Source organism: Orbicella faveolata, unplaced genomic scaffold (genome assembly GCF_042242905.1).
Source record: "Orbicella faveolata isolate gen_17 unplaced genomic scaffold, um_ofav_v1 contig_34, whole genome shotgun sequence".
Taxonomy (NCBI): domain Eukaryota; kingdom Metazoa; phylum Cnidaria; class Anthozoa; order Scleractinia; family Merulinidae; genus Orbicella; species Orbicella faveolata.
In genome coordinates this window covers 25,720,001-25,742,500 of record NW_028301563.1, presented here as the reverse complement: position 1 = coordinate 25,742,500, position 22,500 = coordinate 25,720,001, and the positions used below count along the sequence as shown (strand labels likewise).

Sequence of the window (22,500 nt, the reverse complement as noted above, 5' to 3'; positions counted from 1 at the left end):
GAGTCGTCATGACACCATTTTCAAGTTCAAAAAGATAAGAAATAGACTTTGAGTATTAAATAATTAATGGTGTCATGACGACTTTGAAACGTTCTTTTATCGTTGATTTTTACTTGCTTTATATATATGTATACATGTATACAAATTTAGTATTATTAAGTGGAAGTCGAGACTGAAATGAATTCTTGTCATGCAATCTATTTTCAGTCAACATGGGCAGCCTCTTAGAAGCAGCTTTACTTGAAAGATGTGATGGCAACAGGAACATTCTCCATGCATGTGTCTCCAGGAGTTTCCCAACTTCTGCTCATGAGCCTGGTGAGCCAGTAGAATCCCAGAGTGGTGGCACAGCTACAGCGACTGGTGCACTTGGTAATAAGCTGGAGTCCATTAAGGGTGCAGTAGATGCTCTCGCTGCAGCCGTGGCAGCAGCTGCGGCAGCTGTTCGCTCAAGTGGTAAGACTGATGGATCTGTTGCCGAATATTAATCTTTCAGTGGACATCCTTCCCAGTTTCATTGATTGTGCATGTAATTCAGGGCTCAAATGAAGGACACATTGGCAAATGCTTGCCTCTGAACTGTAGAGTTACGTCTTTAAATCTGGCAATGGAGCCAGTTTGATCGTAATGCTTGCAATATGTAATTTTGTTGCCTTTTCACTGAAATGTCTCTACTTAGCTGAGAAAGGACTATCATAGATTGTGTAACTCACTGCTTTGGCTGACTGTGATAAGAACAAAATGTGCTTGGTAAACTCCAGCTTAACAGCCAAGAATGATGACTATTCACAAAATATGAAAGAAATCTCACTCCTATTGTTGTTATAGGAAGCTCTGACTTTGGTTGTTTTGTTGGTTACAATTATATGAAGGCCGTTTGCACAAAAACTCTTCAAGATGTAATAATAGATATTAATTTTTTCTAATTTATTCTGTGGTCAGTAATGGGTTTCTTGTGATTGACATGCAAAAAAAAAAAGAAAGAAAAAAAATGGGTCACTGACTTTGTTTCAAAGGTAAAGCATGTAGCCTGATTTTGAAAACTCTGATTTTGAAAAAGAATAATGTCTAGGATTTTAAGCGAAAGATGTCAAAGAAGAGTCAGCAGAGGCAAGCAAGAGTTCCAAAAGTTGCCTTCCTTTTCATAATACATAACTTTTAAAGAGGCACTTGAAGCCTTTGTACAGTTAAGCAAAAAGCTGGAAAGGGCAGAATTCGTTGCTGCGCTCTCCATGCATGACATGGCTTGTGAATTGTGTGTACAGTAAGGATCAATGTGCAGAAACAATCAACATGTAGTCTTTAAGTAGACTGATTCTGTTTCTATTGTCATTTTCCCAGATGGTGTTACCAGTAACTGGGGTGCTGGTAATAGCTCTGGTTCTCTGGGTAGTGCCAGTGGTAATGGAGGTAGTACTAGTGGACCAGGAGGCAGTGGGGGCTCATCAAAACTGGGTGTGCGTGAGATGATGCAGCGAGCAGTTACTGCTGCAAGATCTGCATCGTCCTCACTTGCAGGACTTGATGTGGAGGAAGATGCTCCTATACCCACTTTGCACTGGCCACCAGATGCTCCAGGTGATAGCACTGGCCTCATTCATTTTGTGTAACTTGGCACTCTATTTTAAAAGCATTTAGCTGCAAATTTGAGCACACATGCTCGTTAATTGCCACTTATGACTCACTACAACAGTCTTTCTACTGTTCTTTTATCATTCTCCTCTATTTCAACAACTTTCTATCTCCTTTTCCGTTCTTCTAATTCTTCCAATCAGTTTTACGTGAATGGTCCTGCACCTCCCTTGCCACAATTGTTTAGTGCAAGAGGACAATCCAAAGGTTCGGTTGGGCTTGAAACCTCCGAATATATCTTAAAGTGAACAAATCACTTTATAATTCAAACGTCTGTTTTATCAACAATTGCAGTGGGGTTTTCTAGTACTGTGCAGGAGGCCAAATGTTTCACTGCAATCTCAGTACTGGTTGTAAAAATGTGCAATATCAAAATGCCTAGCTATGCTTGTGTGTTTTAATTATTTTGCTTCTGACTTTTTAGATGTACGAGATGATGAAACAGGTCCATCATTAACCCCAACTCCATCGGGGTCAGTCCCTGCACCAGTACCATCAGGCGCATCGGCAGTTGCAGCAGCGGCAGCATCAGCATCAGCATCATCATCATCATCCAGCCAGTCAATAGATTCACAGCACACGCAGAGTAAGGCTCTTAGGTGCCTTAAACTGTTGTGTGAGAGTACTGTGTTGGCTCCATTCCTTCTTCAACTTATGACTGCTAAGTAAGTAATGATTATCTTTAGTATATAGCTGTTTCAAGAGACCTTATAGGATGGAGGTGCCAAGCCTTCATGACAAGACCTAATGGTGATCTGAGTATTCACTGGAATTTTGCATATCGGTGTAGAGAAAATCTACAAATTTGTATTTTTGCACATGAAGCACATCATTTATAAACAAGGCTACAACAGATTTTCATCTCATAAGACCATTTTTATCTGTAGCTTTCCTTTCACTGTCTCATGGCATTTAGTTGAAATTCTTCTAAAATTCAGCATGGCAAAAAGAACCTCTCCACAAATCCGAAGAAAAAGAAAGCATTTGAAATGAAGTAATTTTTTTTTATATTTGATTAAGTATTTAACATGTTCAGGAGCTCTTTACTTCTACCCCTACTAACTTTCGGAGTTGTTGTGTGCACTTTTACACTTTCTTTCGGACAACCTTTCTCTAAACAGCTGTAAAAATAATTTTGCACTGTTTTAATTAACACATGCTTGCAATCATGTGATTTTCCTGGCAGTCCATCTCAGGTATAGGTGTCATCCAAGGTTTACATCATGGCTTAATTGGACAGTTTATAGACCTTTGTGGGAGTCCTGTAGATAGCTACAGTAATGATTCAATTTAGCGCCTCCAGTGCAATAAGGCATATCAAAGTTGCAACCAACCACCCTCCAAAGCGAGTATTGTAGAAATCACATCGACTCAGAAAAAATTGCGAGTTCCAGATGGGATTTGAACCCACGACCCTCCTTGATCTAGCCAGATGCTCTAACCACTGAGCTACTGGAGACTCTATGGTGAGCAAGGGTGAAACGTGGGCCTTTGACTGGAACCGCATCGCACGGTCACACAGCCAAATGTTAAATTGGTGCATATGAACTCACTAACTCCATTTGCAAACTCCACGTTAGGTCTTTCAAAATTAATTTACAATAAGTCTGTACTCGTTATCTCTGAAGAACTAATTAAAGAAATTAACTCAATAATTTTTAAATTTATTTGGGGTGAGAAGCCCTCTAAAATGAAGAAATCAACTATTATTGGCAAGAGAAAACATGGAGGACTTAAAATGACTGACTTTAATATCTTGAATAAAGCCTTAAAAGTCGCATGGATACCACGCATAAAATCCGAAAACATAGCATTCTGGAAAATCATCCCTAACACAACTCTAGAGAGATATGGAGGATTACACTTCTTGACAAGTTATAACTATGACATTAACACACTACAGGTCAGTAATTTACCACCTTTTTATGTTGACGTACTAAAAGAATGGCAAATGACTAAAGATTCTATAAGAAGCGAGACCCTACTCACTTATGAAGAGGTAATTTGAAACAATCGAAACATATTAATTAATGGTAAACCTGTATTCTACAAAAGTTGGTTTGACCAAAATATTATGCAAATCCAGGATCTCCTTCAAGAGGACGGTAAATTCCTGTCCTTTAATAAACTTTTGTAAGTTATAAGTGTAAACTCAAAATGCCCTTCACCCTCTACTTCGGTCTTGTTAATTCTATATCAACTTCTTGGAGGTCAGAAAGTGAGGAAAAAGGAGAAACCATTTCCACCAAGTATGTGTACAACTTGCTGTTGAAGAAATTCTTTGTACCACCTATTGCTGAAACTAAAATCTTAAAACATGGTTTCACTCCAGAAACCATCCAAAAAGTGTACGAATTGCCTCTCCAGATCAAGTGTGACATTAAAATAACAATGTTTCAACATAAGATTATACACAACATTCTTGCAACTAAAATGTCTCTTTTTAGAGCCAAAATGTCTGACAATGATATGTGTCCTCAATGCTTTACTGATACACACTCCCTAGATCATATGTTCTTATGCTGCTCTTCCATTATAGCCTTTTGGAAGACCTTTCAAAACTGGTGGACAAATAAACGAAACAGCTACTAACTCTGTCAAATAGTATGATTTTATACCGTGTTTTTGACAAAACGGAACATAGATACTCTGAACTATGTGCTTCTCATTGCAAAATTTTCTATACACTGCAGCTGCCTGCGCGACGAAAAGCTCTCTTTCAACAGTTTTCTCATACATCTAAAAGAAAAATTAAACATACAGAAAGAAATAGCATTTCAAAACAAGTCTATTGCTGCTTTCCAAAAATCCTTTCAACATATTAGTTAACAAGCAATGATGATGTATTTTCTTTGTTTTGTTTAACTAAGTAAACGATGCAAATAGTGTTCATGTTTTGGCTTGTAGTCTTAACTATCACATTGTACTGTAAGTAAATAGTGTGCTGTAATGTTACTATTTTCCTCTTTTTATTTTGTTGATTTACTTTATTTTTTCCGTATGTATATTGTGTTTGTAAATTGATTAAGTAAAAAAATAAAACAAAATAAAATAAAACTTCATTCCCACAGTTACCTCTCTCCAAAAACTGGCTCCCATTGAAGAAGTGTTTTGAAGACATTGTCATGGAATTAATCTGAGTTCTATGCATTTCCAAAGAAAAGTTGGTGGGAGAGAGTGAGGGAAAAGAAAAACGGGACACAAATGTTTTCATTTTGGCCTTCTATCCCCTCACACCACATGACCACGGTTTGCACCTCTGGAAACGGTATCCAGTCAAAATCACTTCAATCTGGTTATCTACTATCAAACTGTACTCTCAATTCTGGGAGCTTCTTGTTCATTTATAATTTGGTAGGAATAGAGCAATCAAACTTCCCCCTAGCACAACAGAATGACCTCTGTAGTTTTCCAACATTTGTTGTGCACAGAAATGGGTATTGTGTTTCAGTGGTATCACTGCTCTGTGATGCTGAAGAAAAAAAAGTGCACTCCCTTGAGCTTGGGCCCTGGGCGAAATTGATTCATGGTATAGCAGAACAAGGGCATTGGTTTGGATATTTTGATTATGAATTTCATACAGGTATTATTGGGGGCGGGGCATGGGGGGTGTGTAGTACGCCAATAGAAACAAGGATGACTGTAGCTAACTTTTTATCGGCATTTTTCTCCTTGGTAGGGATACAGATGGCTGCACTCCATTTATGGCTGCTGTTCGTGGCCGCACATACCATGCTGCCCTCACCCTGTTCACAACAGCCCAGTGTCTAGCTACCAACCCAAGTGGACAGATTGACAGAAATGTTCTAATATCCATGGTGTGTCCGTCTGACAGTCACCCAGATGCCTCTCCTCTCCATGTGCTGTGCTGTAATGACACGTGTTCATTTACTTGGACTGGCACAGAGCACATCAATCAAGACATCTTTGAGTGTCGCACTTGTGGCCTGACTGGTTCTCTTTGTTGTTGTACTGAGTGTGCTCGAGTGTGCCACCGAGGCCATGACTGCAAGTAAGATTTTCAATAAACTTGAAATAGTGATGATTGTCCACTTGAAGCGCTGATAATTATATTAATTTTAAGAGCTGTTTTCACAGCTCTGCATGAATGTGTGTGCAGGCCATAGTTGAACTTTCCAAACTTTAATTTAACATGTCTATTTTTCCCCTTTAACAGGTACAGTAAAGCTTCTTGAACCTCTATTTTCATTTAACTTTTAAATACACTTTAGGTGAAGAAACAGTAACTGTATGCATTATGTAATTGTACAGTTTAAAACTAGTCGGCTGTTCATCTTAGTGTAAGCTTACTTATTATCGTAAGGTGAATATCATTTTTGGACATTTTGTTACCATTTTCCTGCTATTTTGACTAGAATATTGTTACTGTACTTGTTATGCAATTAGGTTGAAGAGAACAGCACCCACTGCTTACTGTGACTGTTGGGAAAAATGCAAGTGCCACGCCTTGGTACCAGGCTCCCAGGCTGCTCGCATTCAACTCCTGAAAAAACTTGTGTCAGAAACTGATTTGGTTAGCCGGCCTAATGGAAGGTAGGCTTTATATATGTCACGTAATGGCCAAATTTATTCAAGGGAAGAATTATACCATGGCGAATGTATATCTAGAAATGATTTATTCATCAGAACCAATTGATCTGTCTGAAACGATTGAATCATGTAGTTTCAAATCTAGTCTTGGACAAATTATGTGGCAAAGTTTGTCTGGCAGACGTGCTCTAAGATTAATCAGCCTAATACGAATTTTGCCACATAATTCATAACACTGGAGTTATACCTGGATGATTATCTTTCACAGGAGACAGATTAATCTTCTCAAACAGCTAATATGTCTTGGACAGATAATCCGCCCCTAGTATAAATTCAACCAATGTTCATTGTAAAATTGGCTTTGGTAGAACATAAAGTCCTTGTTAACACTTGAGTACCGATACAATTTTTTTTTATTTAGTACAGTAGGTTAGAGCTTTTGTTGAACTTTTATGCTTTGTTTTAGAGGGGAGCATTTACTGCTGTTTTTGGCTCAAACTGTGGCTCGACAAACTGTTGAGCAAAGGCAATTCCGACCACACCGCGCTGCTACAGATGCGCGTCCAAAAGCCAAGACCAGGACACTTGGAACAAATGGCACAACTCCACCACTTCCAGAACATGATCTGGACCCTCCTAGACCCTCCCTCACAAAAATCTCAGTGCAGGTTCTAGTTCAGCGGAATGACCTTAAAGGGGACTTCAGGGATAAAAAAAAAATCCAGAACATTTCTTAAGGGGACATGGCCCTGGACCCCTCTGGAAGGCACTTATTGTCACGATTTATCCTAGATCTGCGTCTGTAAACTTCATTGTAAAGTAACATTCTGGCCAAAATGTAATGTTGTACCTGCTGGATGCTTTTTACTTGCTAACAGAGGTGTTGTTCAGCCCTTGATGAAGTGTCAGCGCATTTTCCAGTGTCTCTCAACCATAGCCATTCCTGAACTTGTTCAAGTTGCTGATGCAATACTTGCCCCAGTGCGACTAGGTATCTGCCGTCCGGCCCAACCCTTCAGCCTTTTGTCCTCTACGCTTGAAGCCACACAAGCTAGCGAGGATTTATTCACTGTTGAACCACTGCCCATGAGGCCCTCTACGCCATCGTCTGTTGAGGAGGCTGCCACCCAAGAGAGGCCTAGTGTTCAAAGAGTGCGAAACCAGAGGCACAGAAGGAGACAGGTTGTTACTATTCCTCGTGCACAGGAACAGAGTGCTGTAGCAGTGGAGGGACCAGCTGTTGATGGAGAGGAAGTAGAGGTAACAGGGATCATCAGGTTGCCCGTTTAAGCGTGGTTCGTACTTTTGAGATAAACACAAACGTAAACACAAGCACAAGCACAAGGATGTTTACTCTAACAGCATAGGCATGCCCAGTGCGAGGTACATCGCAGGAGAAACAAGATCGCAATTGGTAGCATTCTAGCGCTCATGCTTGTGCTTGTTTAACGCCAGTTTCCTTATGTGAAATAAGCATAACACTAATGAAATAAGCACAAGCACAAGAAAAAGGAAAATGTTTCTTTTTCTTGCGCTCATGCTTGTGCATATTTCACCTCGGTGCACACTAGCGTTTTTCTTGTACATGTGCTTGTGCTTACGCTTGTGGTTATCTCTTCAGTGTGAACCAGGCTAGCTTGCAAGAGTTAAAATGTGTGCTATTTATTAATGGATACTATTTATCTCCGACTGTGCTTACGTGTCTTCATTCCAATTAATGGATCAGACCTCCATATCCAACCGTCCTGTCTTTTGTCTTGTGTTTCAACTGAAGTTCATTTTAATAGAAACTGTTAATCTAATGTTCCAAGAAACAAACACCAAATTAAGTATGCCAATAGTCTTGCAGATCAAGTTGCTCGATATCCTCTCATGGCTTTTCTCAAATCAACGAAACAGTAGAACTTCAGCTTTGCACGTTCATATCACTTAGTGATGTTAAGTTGCATCACATATCTATCAAACTACCGCTGCTGGTGGTATTGCAACAACTGAAAATTTGCGTGGATTTCAAACAAAATTGATACAGCTTATATGCTGTGGTGTACATGTATCAGCTTTTTCATAACATTTAAGATTTTCATATCACGTATTCTCATATACATGTATATGGCCATGTTTTTTATCTTCCAAACCTACTCAGTCACAGTATTTTGAGTTGTTTTGGCCACGTACAAAATAACCTTTAAATCAAAGGAAACCTGAAAACAGCAGTTTAGTTAGATAGAAAAACACCGAAAAGATAATAAACCATAAAGGAACAAGGGTGGTTAAGGATGGAAAAGGCTGACACGGATCACAAACTTCCGAACTGTGCTTTTATGGCAGGTTGTTGAAGGGGCAGAGATGGAGTCGGAAAGCCATGAAGAAGCTGGAGATGAAGAAATTGAGAGTGGAGCAGCTGGCAATGAATCAGACATGGATTTGGACTTGCTGGCTGAGAGTGACAGTGACAGTGAAGAAAGTCAGGTACGACATCGAAACTTTTAGGTTGTGTTGTATTGGGATCCATTGCTTCAACTGCAACCTGTCTGGGGAACACTTCTAACCATTTTCAGTTGAAATGCGGCAACTTGCTGCCATGAGCCGTTTCAGCCTGGTTTGAGGCCGGTCAAAAGAGTTGATCAATCAAACCAAGCGAAAACGGTTTTCCCCAATAGAACACGAAAAAACAAGCAACCCAAGCAACCAGAAATGGTTGATCTCAATAGAACACGACCCTAGCTTCTCCCTCTTTGATGCTGATCTTGTTATCAATACTTCCCTCAGCCTTGATAATCAGTTGGTCCAATCAGTTGTAACATTTCTGGGAACCACTGTGCTCGGGGAAAATGTTTTTCAACCACAACCACAGTTTAATTTTTGCCTACACAATCTAGCACACTAGCTAAGGTTACTGTGAAGAAACTGAACTAATTGGTATCACAAGAACCGATATGATTATGATTATGATTATGATTATGATTATGATTATGATTATGATTATTATTATTGTTAAAGATTCGCACAGCTATTGATGATATTGAAGCGGGTTTATTATTATTATTATTATTATTATTGTTATTGTTATTGTTATTATAGTGGATTGGATTGGCTTGAGATGTTTTTCAGCTACCTGAACCTGGACTTGAGGAGGCTTCTGGCGGGTAAAAAAATGTTTGAACTGTGACTAATTCTCAACACTTGTGTTTGTTTCAGGTCGGTGAGGTACATGTTGTGGAAAGTGTTCGTCGCAATCGCGTGACTGGCTCACTGATTGGGTCAGATGGTAGTGCTAGCATGCATGGTGAACATGTGGAGCTGTATTCTGAGGAAGAGTCGTCCACTGGGGAAGAGGAAGAGGAAGAAGAAGAGGAGGAGGAGGTGGTGGTGGAAACATATGACCTGCCAGAGAGTATAGAAAACAGACCTCCAACCGCAGGTATGTTACTACTCCTACGACTTGTAGAGAACAATAAGCAGGACTTAGTGATAAGCACGGTAATGAAATATGAAAGGTGAATTGATCAACATGACATGAGCGTGTCGTGTTGATCAATTCACCTTTCACAAGCAGGACTTACTTTCAAAGAATTGCTCAGTATGTGTAAATACAGAGTCTGTCTGGGAGATAAAACAGGGAATTGAAGAAGTGTCTGTAAGTAGAGCTGTCTGCTTATGACAGTGTCCGTTAGCGGATAGTTGACTCTTCTACTGAATACCTGTACGGTTATAGCGTAGCGTAATGTGGCACACTGAAACATCATTTACAGTATACCAATCAGTAAAACATGAAAGAATCTTTTCAATAGCCTTTATTGAAATGATGTCATCCACAGAACAATATTGATGATGAAATACGAGCATTACAAATACATTGTGCAAAATAACTTGTCTGACTCCGAGGGAAACGGTTTAATAGTTTACCAAGTACATCACCATTACTGATCTTTTCTTCTCATAGGAGTTGACCCTAGTACCACTCCTCATGCCATGCAGTGGGCTATACGTGCCAACAACACCCAGTCACGTGCCACTGGTAGCAGTGCAGCTACACCTCAAACCACAAGTGGCGGCACAGGGTTTATCTATGTTGATTCCACGTCACTCAGACGAAGTGGTGGTAATGCTGCTGCTGCCAGTACTGCTGCCACCAGTGAGGTGCCTGGGACTAGTGGTTATCACAGTATGAGTAACTCGGCCAGTGCGCTGGCACGAGCTTTTGGCATTGTTGTAAGGGAGGTGAGTTAGCTTAGCTTGAGGTGCTTTAAAATAAGCCATTTCAGATGGCTTGCTATTGGCGTATTTATTTACCAAGAGAGGATTGTTACGCATATCATCTTCTAGTTCATAACAATTCTAGCCTTTTAGCTTTCCTGCAATTTCAACTTAAATGTCCTGGTGAGGAGGAGGCATGCCCCCATTCCTTTAAGTGGCTTGCACCTTCGGCACTTGATTAACTTTCTCTTCGGTGCATGTCCCTTCACCCCTAATTTATACTGCATTTTCCTCTATAGGTAACTGACCTCCTCAACATTGCACAGGACCCATCAGCATTGCCAGCTGAAAGCCTCACTCCCAGTCCAGTAGCCTTGACTGAAATCAGCGCCCTGGTTGTCCAGCAGTTGCAAGCAGCCTGGAACTGGTTAGCTGTTGTCTTGGATTGCACAGAAGCTCAGCTTCGATTTGGACTATCGCTATCTGCCGCTACTGACCCCTCCCACCCCTCCCATCCCCTCCATGAATTCCATCCTAAAGCCAACAAAGATAGATGCACTCGTGAAGATCCCTCGCTTTTAAGAGCTTTGGAAAACAAACGGAAAAGATCTGTATTAAGACGGTGAGTAATTTTTTCCTCAGCTGTTATGAAAAAAGCTCTTAATTTCAGGTCTGTTCAATTTGTTTTTGTTGCAGTAGTTCTAGACTAGTAGGAGGCACAGTGGCCTCAAGGTTTAGTGCACCCATCTCCGGATTTGAGCCCTGGCACGGGACATTGTGTTGTGTCGTGTTGAAGACATTTAACTCTCACAGTGCCTCTCTCCACCCAGGCGTAAAACTGGGTACCAGCGAATTTAATGCTAGGGGGCACCTCTGCAAAGGACTATCCCATCTAGGGGGGAGTAGAAATACTCCTAGTCGCTTCATACCTCAGAAAGAGGTGATTGGTGCCGGTCTGATGGGTCATTTGGCTTGTATATGCAGACTTAACCTTTATTTATCCAGACAAAGCTAGCCTGAGCCCTTTTTATGTCCATGGTTATTATTATCACGGAATCTCCACAACCGCTCCACTCCGCCTTATCATTTAAATGACCATTAATGGCGTTGTTAAGACCTCTTTATTCATTCTCTTTGAGTTTTCCTTCTTGCGCTTCAAGGAACAAACTTTTGACCTACAACATATGGTATTTCCAGCTGGTCACTTGCCTTAGTACTGACACTTGCGAGGAGAATTTTAATGGCCATCAAATAGGACAAATGTGTTTTGATGAATATGCGCATATTTCATTTTGCTTTCCGTTGCGGCATATTTGACAATTTTGTTACATAGTTTCAATCTTCTCTTAAGATATGCTCTTGCCAAGAACCACTAGTATCAATGATGGTTGATGGTAATTTTAAAGCCCATTTAAGTTTCCCTAAGTGAGACGGGGTGGTACTTTTTGATAAGTGGATAGGCTGCTTCATAACCACTTTCGTAAAAAAACAAACATCTCCGATAAATTGTAACCTGACCCAGAGGTGTCCACGTGAAAGGATACAACAATAATAATGTAATATTCTTTTTCCTGTGAAAATAGGCGGCACGGAGCTGCTAGTAGTAACCTGGATACTGGTCGGCAGGACTTCCTAGTTTATGTTCTTTCACTTCTGAGAGGCCATTTAAATGAACACGGGGACTCCTTGCCGAAGTTGGACGTTTCTTCGTTACGTCACGTGGCTTATGTCTTGGATGCTCTGGTATACTACATACGTAACAACCCTAACGCCAGCTCACAAGCTAACCGGTCTAGAGCAGAGAAGACTGTTGCTGCAGATGCCACCAATGACGACGAAGGTGGCGATGATGTTGATGACGAGGACAGTGCAAGTTTCAAGAGAGATGCAGAGGAATACGAAGATGATACAGATCATGTTGAGGACGAACCCATGCCTACACCCAATTTGCCTGGAAATTTACACAGGTTTGCAGTCCTTTACTTGTTGCAGTCACTTTGCCATGGCTCAAATGTGACTAGTAATATATCAAACGCGAAAGACGGTGTTTGACCACATTTCCAAACACCGAGAAGAGAGTTGAAAATATGACGTGTAACAGAGTATATCTGACCGACTTTGAGGTGTTTGGAAATGTGGTCAAACAAAGTGTTGAGTGTTTGATATATCATCTTAATGGAAACTAGAACTAAGCACAAAACGAAGAAATATAATCTTAAAAATGTATGCTAATTAAGATCAGATATCCGACACGTGTTTAAACTGGACGAATTATTAATGAGTTGGTGAACATTATTTCCAGATTTTCGCTTTGGTAAAGGTGAGATAAGAACAACACAAAAGAACAAAATATTTTTCAGTACCAGTGAAAGTAGTGCTCAGAAGCTTTCATTTTGGATAGTCACATGAGGTCTTCCAAACACTTGAAAGTAAGAATTACATTGAGCTTACTCATGGGGAAGGATTTTAAGAACTCTGTGTTTCTTGTATGAACGTGAAATTTCAAATGTTTTCGTTGATTCTCGTGTAAAAGTGTTAGTGACTGAAAATGCAATTGAAAGCAAAGAAGTAAATAATTGTTTTCAAGGCAAATCATTGTTCTCTCCCTTTTTACTATTCAATGATAAGAAAATCCCGGGCGCATTACTTTTGACGGGGTAAAGTACTCTTACATTGTCATTCGAGAAATACTTAGAGCTGCTATTTGCTGACCCACCTACAGTATATATCCACTTGCGTGTGACTTGTTGACTATTTGCTTGTAAAACATCAGCTGGTAGTCTAATGTCTAGATATTTAAATCTACCCAACATGTTGGATTAAATTCCTGTTGATGTGCTAAATCATGTCAGTCTCTGCAGTTGCCAGTTAATTCTTGTTGTATAGCGAAAACTACATCAAAACATTTGAAACCTGGCACAGCGCAAGGGATGTTTCTGTTACAGTTATTTGTAAAGACTTGGCGTGCATTGTGTTTTCAGCTTTTTTGTGAGGACTGACTCCACCACCGTGTTGGGCTGTACCCCTCCAGACCCATACCAGGCACCAGTAGAGGAGGCTTTGCCTCTTGCATGCCAGCCACACCTTTTACACCCTGCAGCACGTAGGGAGCAGATGTTTGGAACTGTACATGAACACACAGACAGTGACAAGGGTACACCCCTGGTTAGCAGCATGGCTTTGTCACGAGAAGATTCTGAAACTGTATTCTCTGCTGCGAGAATATTCAACGAAGCTGGTGTGGGACAGGAAGGGATTCCAATGGAAGTTAACGGTAAGAGAGGTTTAGCATGGCAGTGCAGAGTTCTAAAATGTGTGTACAGCCCTGATAGAAATAGACTCAGTTTTATATGGAACATTTTGTAACTTGTAAATTGAATTTCAAAGAATCATTACTTTTCTTCCAGTTTACCTACTATGTATCAAACCAAGCAGAAAATCAATCGTGTTTGATGAAACATGTTTGACTGGACAATAGGACTGGTGCTTGCCTGTTAATTACTTCAAACCCTATACAAAAAAAAAACTGCTTTTTACTAAATAGAAACAATTTCTTCCGATGTAACTGAAAAGTTAGTTCACTTCCTACGAAATTAGTTTACTTAGCGCGTGCATATATTTATAAGCTTAACTTCGTTGTACATGTTTGGCAGGAATGCAAAAGTCGAAAATTCAACCTGTGTTGTCCGCAAGGTTTGTATTAGGGAAGTACAGTTGTATTGTTTGAGTTGGATTAGGCTAGTTTTTTAAAATCTAAAACCTTTGAAGAAATGAAAGAAACCATTATTTCCTAACTATGAAAGTCGGGCTTGCTCCCAAACGTTTTTGTGCTCTCCACAGAAAGCAAGCCCTCAGCAGAACCGTCAACCTCATTTGCAGCGCGTCCTGATAATGCTTTGGAATCCACCACACCTGTCGCTCCCGAGCCTTTCATTTCCAATGGAACCTCTGCCAACTCCCTCTTGGGCCGTTGGCGTTTGTGTGTGGAGTTATTTGGTCGAGTGTTTCTTGAAGATGTTGGATCTGAACCGTCGTCAGTGTTGAATGAGTTGGGAAGGTTTGATGTGAAAGAGTCCAAATTTAGAAGAGAAATGGAGCGATTGAGGAACTCCACCCAAAGAGATTTGACTCTTGAGGTAAGATGATTCCTGATTTTGTGGGTGTGAAAACCGTATTTATCTCTTCACTAATTTGCCTCCCCTACCAGCATTGCGTCACATATCATGCTCTTCAGCCCTTTTTCCTCTTTGATGATTTGTAACTCTATTGCCTGCCCCTCCCCCAAGTAACAGATGAGCACCATAGGTTAAGAATTGTTTTTAAAGAAACAACAGCCTCAAACAACATTGATTTTAAGGGGGATGGGAAGGAGAAGAGGTACGTCTGTAGTACATGTTCTCGACAGTCTGTGCGGGATTGAACCTCTGGTCATGGCAAACATATTTTACGGAACTGGGGCTTTCTGTTTCAAAGGTGGGCTAAATTTTGCCATAGCAATTGCCTGGGTGAACCAGATGTGTTACTGAAAACATTTCATCACTCGTGTGGGTAAGTCATTCAAATTGACTCTAAACGTTCAAAGAGCTTGCGAAACTTGGATACCAGTGACCAGTTATATTGAAGAACATAACTGCTTCCAGAAGTTGCGAAATGTTTGGGTGGCAAAAGTGCTAATGAACACACGCATTCATTGTTAAAGTTTTAAACCTGCACCACACAAAAACGATTTCGTACATCGACCTTAAATTTCTGTGGACAGTTAAAATATCTTTGTAGCTTGATCATAGACTGAAGTGCTGACACTAATCAGACTGGGAAGTTGTGTCCGTTATCATGATAGTTGTGTCATAGGGAACCTAAAATAGCCTTTAGACAAACAGAAAAATTCACAGTGACAGGTTAGTGAGGTATACAAAAACACGAAAGGGGGTAATAGGAAGCCAGTAAGTAACAAGGATGTATTGTGGAAGATGTAATTTGTGAAATACGAAAGATCGTGTTTGACCACATTTCCAAACACGGAGAAGAGAGTTGAAAATATGGCGCGCCATGGGGTATTTTGGCGACCTTCGAGGTGTTTGGAAATGTGGTCAAACACGGTCTTTCGTGTTTGATATATTTTCTCAATCGAAACCAAAACTAAGGAGAATGCGGAGAAATAAAATCGTGAAAATTCTATGCTAATTAGGATCAGACAAGGGGTCATGATGTTCTTTGTTTAAACCTGGTGAAGTGTTAATGAGTTTGGGAAGAAGATTTGAAAACTTGAATGTGTGTGATCTGACTCAGGTTGAGCGTGACCGAGCCACACTGATACAACAGACCATCAGGCAGCTTAACACGCAGTTTGGCCGTCGTGGGCCCAGGTCTCGCCCCATGACTATACATCGTGTGAAGGTCACATTCAAGGATGAACCAGGCGAGGGCAGTGGGGTAGCAAGGAGCTTTTACACTGCAGTAGGAGAAGCGTTCTTATCTGGAGAAAAACTACCTGCTCTGGAACCCAGCAGAAGTAAGCTTCCTTTTGACCAAGAAACATTTCTTCAAAATGTCGTAGAGATATGTCTAATCTTTCTTATCATGGTTATCAATATTACATACAAGCGATTTTGTTTTCCTTTTTAATTTGAACACTTACATTTGTAGGGTGAATGCTTATGTTTGCTGACAATTTATTTCTTTATTTTTTTCATTTTTTATGCTATTCTTGGGCAAAAATCTTGTTAATTCACTGAAGTGAAGCAAGATTGTTACTGAAGATTCAATATTGTGTTGTTGTTTGAAAAAAAGGAATAACAAATTAGTTTCGTGCTTGTTTGTTAATGTACTTAACACTTCTATACTTAAGTTACCTCTACTGTGTTGGTTCTCTGTGTTTAAAAATTAACATTATACTATGTTTTTATTCCAATCACAACAGGCATAGTTCATCGCAGTAAACGAGTCCCAAGTTATCGTTGCAAGCGTGATCGTGAACGTGACGTGAGAAGACAGCTGTCAGCTGATGCTCGAGCATTCCACTTCAGTGGTAGCAGCAGCGCTGATGGAGAGGACGCTGATGGTGATTCACTGCCGTACCACAGGAAGTCCTTGGGAGAGAGGCTCTATCCACGTGTACACGCCTTGCAGCCTGTAAGTTCTGTCGTTTATAGCCTCAAAATGCTAGAATAGTATGTAGTGTGAGTCATCACAAACCTAGCAGCTCAAAACACTACGTGCACTTGAGTCTTGTTTTTTTTCTGTAATATGAAGCTACGAAGAGAGCGAGAGTATTGTTACTATCACTAGGCTACATTTTAGCCCATTGTTAGTTACCTCCAGCATTACCCTAACAGTTTACCAGTTCTGGGTGGCAAGAGGTGATTACTGAGATTACCATTGTAACGTGGGTAAATATTTTCCCATTTTGTCCCTCTTTCAGTCACTTGCTAGCAAGATCACAGGCATGTTACTGGAGCTATCTCCAGCCCAGTTACTGCTGCTTTTAGCCAGTGAAGACACCTTAAGACAAAGAGTTGAGGAAGCTGTGGAGCTTCTTCTTGTATCTGGCAAGTAAGTGGATAATTTTTTTAATGGTAAAAATTCTTTCATTGTTGTTGTTGTTTCCTGTATACTTCCCTTAATTTGTGCCCCTCATGTGGTTACCACAGAGTGTAGGAGAATCCAGACTTAAAAAGGATGCATTGAAAGTGGCATTTTCGGAAACCCGATGGGGTAGGAGAAGTCGTTAGTCTAGAAGAAGAAGCAGAGGCAGTGAATGTCATCTGCCAAGGGATCTGTGAATGTCCAAAACTGCCAAGTCTAGACAACCCTAAAACTCATTGTTCGTACTTTTTGTCACGGCGACAGTCTGATAGCAAATGTTTTGCCTTCACAGGAAACCAATAAAGGATGCAGATGATGACTCCCTTAGCCCTGGTGGGGATCTTGATGATTCTGAAGATGACAGTTCTCCATTGTTCCACCAACCCGGCAAGACTGGCTTTTACTCCCCACGGCCCGGAAAGTGTACAGAGGAAAGACTTAACTGCTTCAGGAATGTCGGCAGGTATGCTGTCATTGTAATATAACTTGTAAGATCCATTTGCTTGTCATGATGGTATTATCTAATACTGGGTAGTGTAAGTGAATTGTTGTATGCAATGGATGTTATCTTCCCTCTATGGAGAGGAAGGCCCGTGATATTTTAGTCATTTTTAAGTGGGTGGGGAGGGTAAAAGTGTGCAATAGTGTCGCATACTTGCTCTGTTCACTGAGAAATCCTGTTTTGCACCAAGCCCTTCAGTTGCTAGTCTGTAGGTTTGTAGCAGAAATTGCTATAAAGCAGGTTTGTAACCAAGCAGCACAAGGGAGAACACTATGCCACTGTTGATTTAAATCTTTTACAGTGCCTCTATGAACAAATCCTCCATATCCATTTTTTTAAAATTTTAGTACACAATACGTCTTTCTTAAATATCTTATCAAATTTCAATCTCTTACGAACATTAGAACTCACGTTTTTTGGAGCTTTATTTCCGAGAATTTACGGCCGCTATCAATTTTCCTCGTTCTAAGGCTTGGTTGGGAATTGGAGTAAATGACGTCATTTACTCAAAAATGCCGCACGGGTTGAAATTGTAATAACAATTATTGTAGAAAATTGCATGACTATAAGAGCCAAAGGTTTTGTTATTCGTTATGCGAATTGCTGTATTGTTATTATAATTTTAACCCGTGTGGTATTTTTGAGTAAATGACGTCATTTACTCCACTCCCAACCAAGCCTTGGAACAGGGAAAATTTTAATTTAAATGGCGGCCGTAAATTCTCGGAAATAAAGGTCCAAAAAAAGGTGAGTTCTAATGTTCGCAATAGATTAAAATTTGGCAAGATATCTAGGAAAGACCTATTGTGTACCAAAATGCTAAAAATTGGATATCGAGAATTTGATCATAGGGGCACTTTAGTAGCTCCAAAGCTCTTAGTTTTCTTTATGGAGTTAACACCAGTGGAGACATTGATTGAGATATGTAATGGTTTGATAGAATTTGTATTATTTTCTCGTCGGTTTAAACATGTATTTAAAACCTTGAGGGTGCGGTAAAACTATCATTTTCACAGATGCTTTTTTTTTTTTTCCAGTCTGATTCGTGTTTTGTATCTGGCGTAAATTCACTTTAGCTATGTTTCAGAAGTGTCCGTAATCTCTGACCGAAATTTGCCCGAAATGAGATAAAATGTGTTCGAAAATTAAACGTCCGAAATTTTAACGTCCGTTGTTTTGCAAGTGATGTATGTTCAGCAGTCATTTAAATAACTGACCAACTTCCTTTCTGTTTGTATCCAAGGATCATGGGCTTGTGTCTACTACAGAATGAGTTGTGTCCAATCAACCTCAACAGACATGTCATAAAGCACATTCTCTCCAGAAGGGTAAGTCAGCATCGAATCTTCTATCTTAGTGTGCCTTGTAGTATATAAACGTTACACTCGAGTTCAAATAACGAAAAGAAGATTACAACATGTACATTTCACATGTCACAATTGTCTCAACGACGGTTCTAGAAAGTTCCGTTAATGCAAAGTAGTTTTTTTGGCCAGTGATCGATACTTTTATTGCGCGTTACATAATTAACGGTATAATGACTAACTGTCATTATTTTTACTGAGGTGCTTGGAACAACAATATTGCAATTTATTCCCTGACAAACAGTTTGGAAAAATAAAAATCGTTAGCAAATGTGAAGAAAAATACGAATTGACTACATCTGGTAATGCGTTCAGAAAGCCGGCCGTGGTTGCAAAATGATAATGACTGGTATTTTCTTTTGTATAATTGAAGGGGCTCACGTGTTTCTACTTGTTATTTTGTAGACTGGTTGGCATGACCTGGCATTCTTTGACCCTATGCTGCACGAAAGCTTACGCAAGCTGATTGTTGAAGCTGCTTCTCCCAATGCTGAACACATATTCAAGGGACTCGACCTGACATTCAGTGTCCAGGTCACCGCGGACGAAGGTGATGGCAACCAAGTAGAGTTGATTAAAGGTGGAAAGAATGTGGCAGTCACATCGTCTAATGTGCATGAATATGTTCGCCTGTACGCAGAGCACAGGATGGCTGGTAATAACAAGAGAGCTCTTCAGGTAAGTTCTCTTTATCACCTGCTCGTAATCAGCCATGTTCATCTCTCGCAGGATTGGGTTGGGACACCAACATGGCCGCCGTTTCATTGTTTAAGGACACCAATATGGCAGCCGCAGCGCAATGTGGAAACGCTCTGTGTACGAAAATTCTATCAGAAGAGCATCACTGACATAAAAAAAAAACAACTTTTAGGTAAGAGTTTTATAAGTTTCAACGACAAGCAAAACGATCGTTTTGTTGCTATGGCAACATTAAAGGTAGTCAAATGTTCACTCCTAAAACTACCCGGTAAAGGTTGGTTGTGAAGTGGGAAAAAGGTGTTTTCACAAATTTTCACAGTTGAAACAATCAGCGTGCTAAAATTCTAATGTGGGATATAGAACTGTAACGGAGATCCGTAAAATTGTACTAAGTGTGATATCTTTAACTCTAGTAATGACGCAGGTCACTTTCTCTTTGAAGGCTCTTCGTAGCGGAGTACTGGATGTTATACCTCAGTCCTCATTTGATAACCTGACTGCGGAGGATTTTCGCTTGCTGTTAAATGGTTGTGGTGAAGTGAATGTACAGCAGCTGATAAGCTATACGTGTTTTAATGATGAAACAGGAGGTTTGTAGTGTCATAGCAGCCATTATTGTGAGGTGTAAAGGTTGTCCAAGGACGCACAGACCTTTAGTTAAGTGCGACTCCGTCTACGAAATACGAATTCATGTTTTCAACGAAACACTGACAAAGGGTGCAAAGCCAACTTTCGTCATTGAAGATCACCTCTAGGTTTGCTAAATTGTCAACCCGTGTTAAGTAACTGGTTTTCTCAAAGTTGTGCATGACTTCTGTTCCTTGCTATTCTCAGGTGCTGGAGCTGAAAAGTTGCTCAAGTTCAAGAAGTGGTTCTGGTCTATAGTGGAAAAAATGAGCAATTCTGATAGGCAGGACTTGGTGAGTGTTTTTGAAAAAAGCTATTCTACACCACTCTGAAGTTTGATTAGTGGTTTTGGAAAGTACAGTGAATTTTAAGTGTTCTCCTTAGTTTTAGTTTCGATTGAGAAGATATATCAAACACTCAAGACAGTGTTTGGACCCATTTTGCAAACACCTCGTAGTTCGTCAAAATACTCCGCTATGCGTCGTATTTTAGCGCTATTCTCTGTGTTTGTCAATGTGGACAAACACGGTCTTTCATGTTTGATATATTACATGAAACATTCTAGAGGTATGATTTTCGTTTTGACGCGAGGATTTAAATGAGCTTATTACAGATATTTTCTTATTTAGATAGTTTACTAATCAACTGCCATATTTTAAACTGATGCTACTTTCTTCTAAGGTCTATTTCTGGACATCGAGCCCTGCCCTACCTGCCAGCGAGGAAGGTTTCCAACCAAAACCATCAGTTACAGTGAAACCCGCTCATGATCATCAACTGCCTACAGCGAACACATGCATTTCTCGTCTCTACATCCCTCTCTATTCTTCTCGAGCTATACTTAAGAGCAAACTTCTTCTGGCAATCAAGACTAAGACCTTTGGATTTGTGTAGATGAGAATTTCAGCAGTTGAAAATTTCACTGTTCTTTTCTGTCCAGAAGTCGTCGATAGGAGAGGCGGAACGAACAGTTGGACCAATTCAAAGTAGATACGAATCAAAGAAACAAAAATTGACTGCTGTTTGTTTAACAGACGTTCAGGATTGCAGATTCCTCACTATGAAGTCCAAGTCTTGTGTTGTAATATTAATTCTTACCAATGACTTAAGATCTGCTGTCACTACAAGGATCGTTGAAAAATTTCGCGCTATTTGACAATTATGTACTTAGAGTTAAAATAAATATTTCATGGAACTGATACTGCTACAATTCATGTAAAGCCCAAAATACTTCTGAGATAATCAGCAGTTCGAACAATTCAGGAGAAAAACCTCTGGGCTTATAGTTGTTTAAAAATATTTTAGTGAGTTTATTTGTTTTTATTATTTTCAAAACAAAAAAAGGGTAAGTACACCGTACGCATGCGTGTAACGTTATGTATTACGAAATGAAAAACCGTACATGGAGCGAAAAATTCTGAAATTGTTCCGCTTGCATACACAGGACTCCCCACAGTTCAGATTAAAAGTTCTCCTAGATGAATCGCGACTCGTTGACCCCGTTACCTCTGTGTGAAGGTGGATGATGAAAACAGTTCGCTCACAGGAGACTTGCCATCTTTCCGTTGACTTTGGGGTAGTTTTTTCTTCTCTTTCTTTTTTTTCTTTTTTTTTTCTGTGAACAAAGTGACTTTATTTTCTCCCAGACCCCACTGGTCAGTTTGGGGCCTGTTCTCGTGAATAATTTCTATCCTGTGATTCGATGATTTTTTGTGTGTGCAATGAATGAATGAATGAAGATGTTTGTAATAACTCAAGTCCTGTGACATTCAGGGACTAAAATGCCCATAAATCAAAATAGCTATCGACCCGCCATGGAAATTCTAGCCTGTGACACAGTCGCCTTTAAATGCTCTATCGATAACATAAAATTACTGCTAAAAATTAATTTTTGTGCGTCGAAATGTTATACCCAATTCTAGCAAATGTCCCAAATACGGATGCCCCGTTCTAGATCAGGAGTACCAAATCATCACCCCCGCAGACAGCACATACCTATATAGATGTTTCCTGGGAATACCCTCTCTCTGGGGACTATCCAGCTACTCTGGAGCTTGGAACTGCATTACAAAATGTTATTTCAATTCCAATCGAATTGATCAGTTAGACAACTCTTAAAGAACCTAATCTACTTTCCTAGCTTTTTCTTCCATGACAGTCCATTAGGAGGACTTCACACATGATCAAGCAAGCAATCCGTCGGTCAGTCTGACGGATGGACAGACGGACGGTCAGTCAGTCAGTGATTCAGTAAGTCGATCAATCAACCCACACCTTATCAAGGATCACTTTAGACCTTATCAATCGTCGCCTCATCACTTTTAAGGCCTTGATATGCGCTAC

At 40.1% G+C, this 22,500-nt stretch overlaps 1 protein-coding gene across 1 annotated transcript in view; it reads left to right on the top strand.

Annotated features, from left to right (window-relative positions):
- Nucleotides 1–21,051, top strand: part of LOC149105457 (E3 ubiquitin-protein ligase UBR5-like) — a 32,783-nt gene extending 11,732 nt beyond the window's left edge. The window contains exons 8-29 of the mRNA XM_089272357.1: nt 208–456; nt 1,342–1,578; nt 2,057–2,297; nt 5,312–5,644; nt 6,040–6,186; nt 7,062–7,443; nt 8,512–8,652; nt 9,382–9,604; nt 10,127–10,404; nt 10,680–11,002; nt 11,964–12,347; nt 13,362–13,654; nt 14,221–14,516; nt 15,670–15,892; nt 16,301–16,512; nt 16,802–16,932; nt 17,258–17,428; nt 18,711–18,795; nt 19,237–19,509; nt 19,973–20,120; nt 20,365–20,450; nt 20,839–21,051. Coding sequence (XP_089128483.1) covers nt 208–456; nt 1,342–1,578; nt 2,057–2,297; nt 5,312–5,644; nt 6,040–6,186; nt 7,062–7,443; nt 8,512–8,652; nt 9,382–9,604; nt 10,127–10,404; nt 10,680–11,002; nt 11,964–12,347; nt 13,362–13,654; nt 14,221–14,516; nt 15,670–15,892; nt 16,301–16,512; nt 16,802–16,932; nt 17,258–17,428; nt 18,711–18,795; nt 19,237–19,509; nt 19,973–20,120; nt 20,365–20,450; nt 20,839–21,051 — 5,069 coding nt within the window. The remainder of the gene's footprint in view (nt 1–207; nt 457–1,341; nt 1,579–2,056; nt 2,298–5,311; nt 5,645–6,039; nt 6,187–7,061; nt 7,444–8,511; nt 8,653–9,381; nt 9,605–10,126; nt 10,405–10,679; nt 11,003–11,963; nt 12,348–13,361; nt 13,655–14,220; nt 14,517–15,669; nt 15,893–16,300; nt 16,513–16,801; nt 16,933–17,257; nt 17,429–18,710; nt 18,796–19,236; nt 19,510–19,972; nt 20,121–20,364; nt 20,451–20,838) is intronic.
- Nucleotides 21,052–22,500: the final 1,449 nt, after the last annotated feature.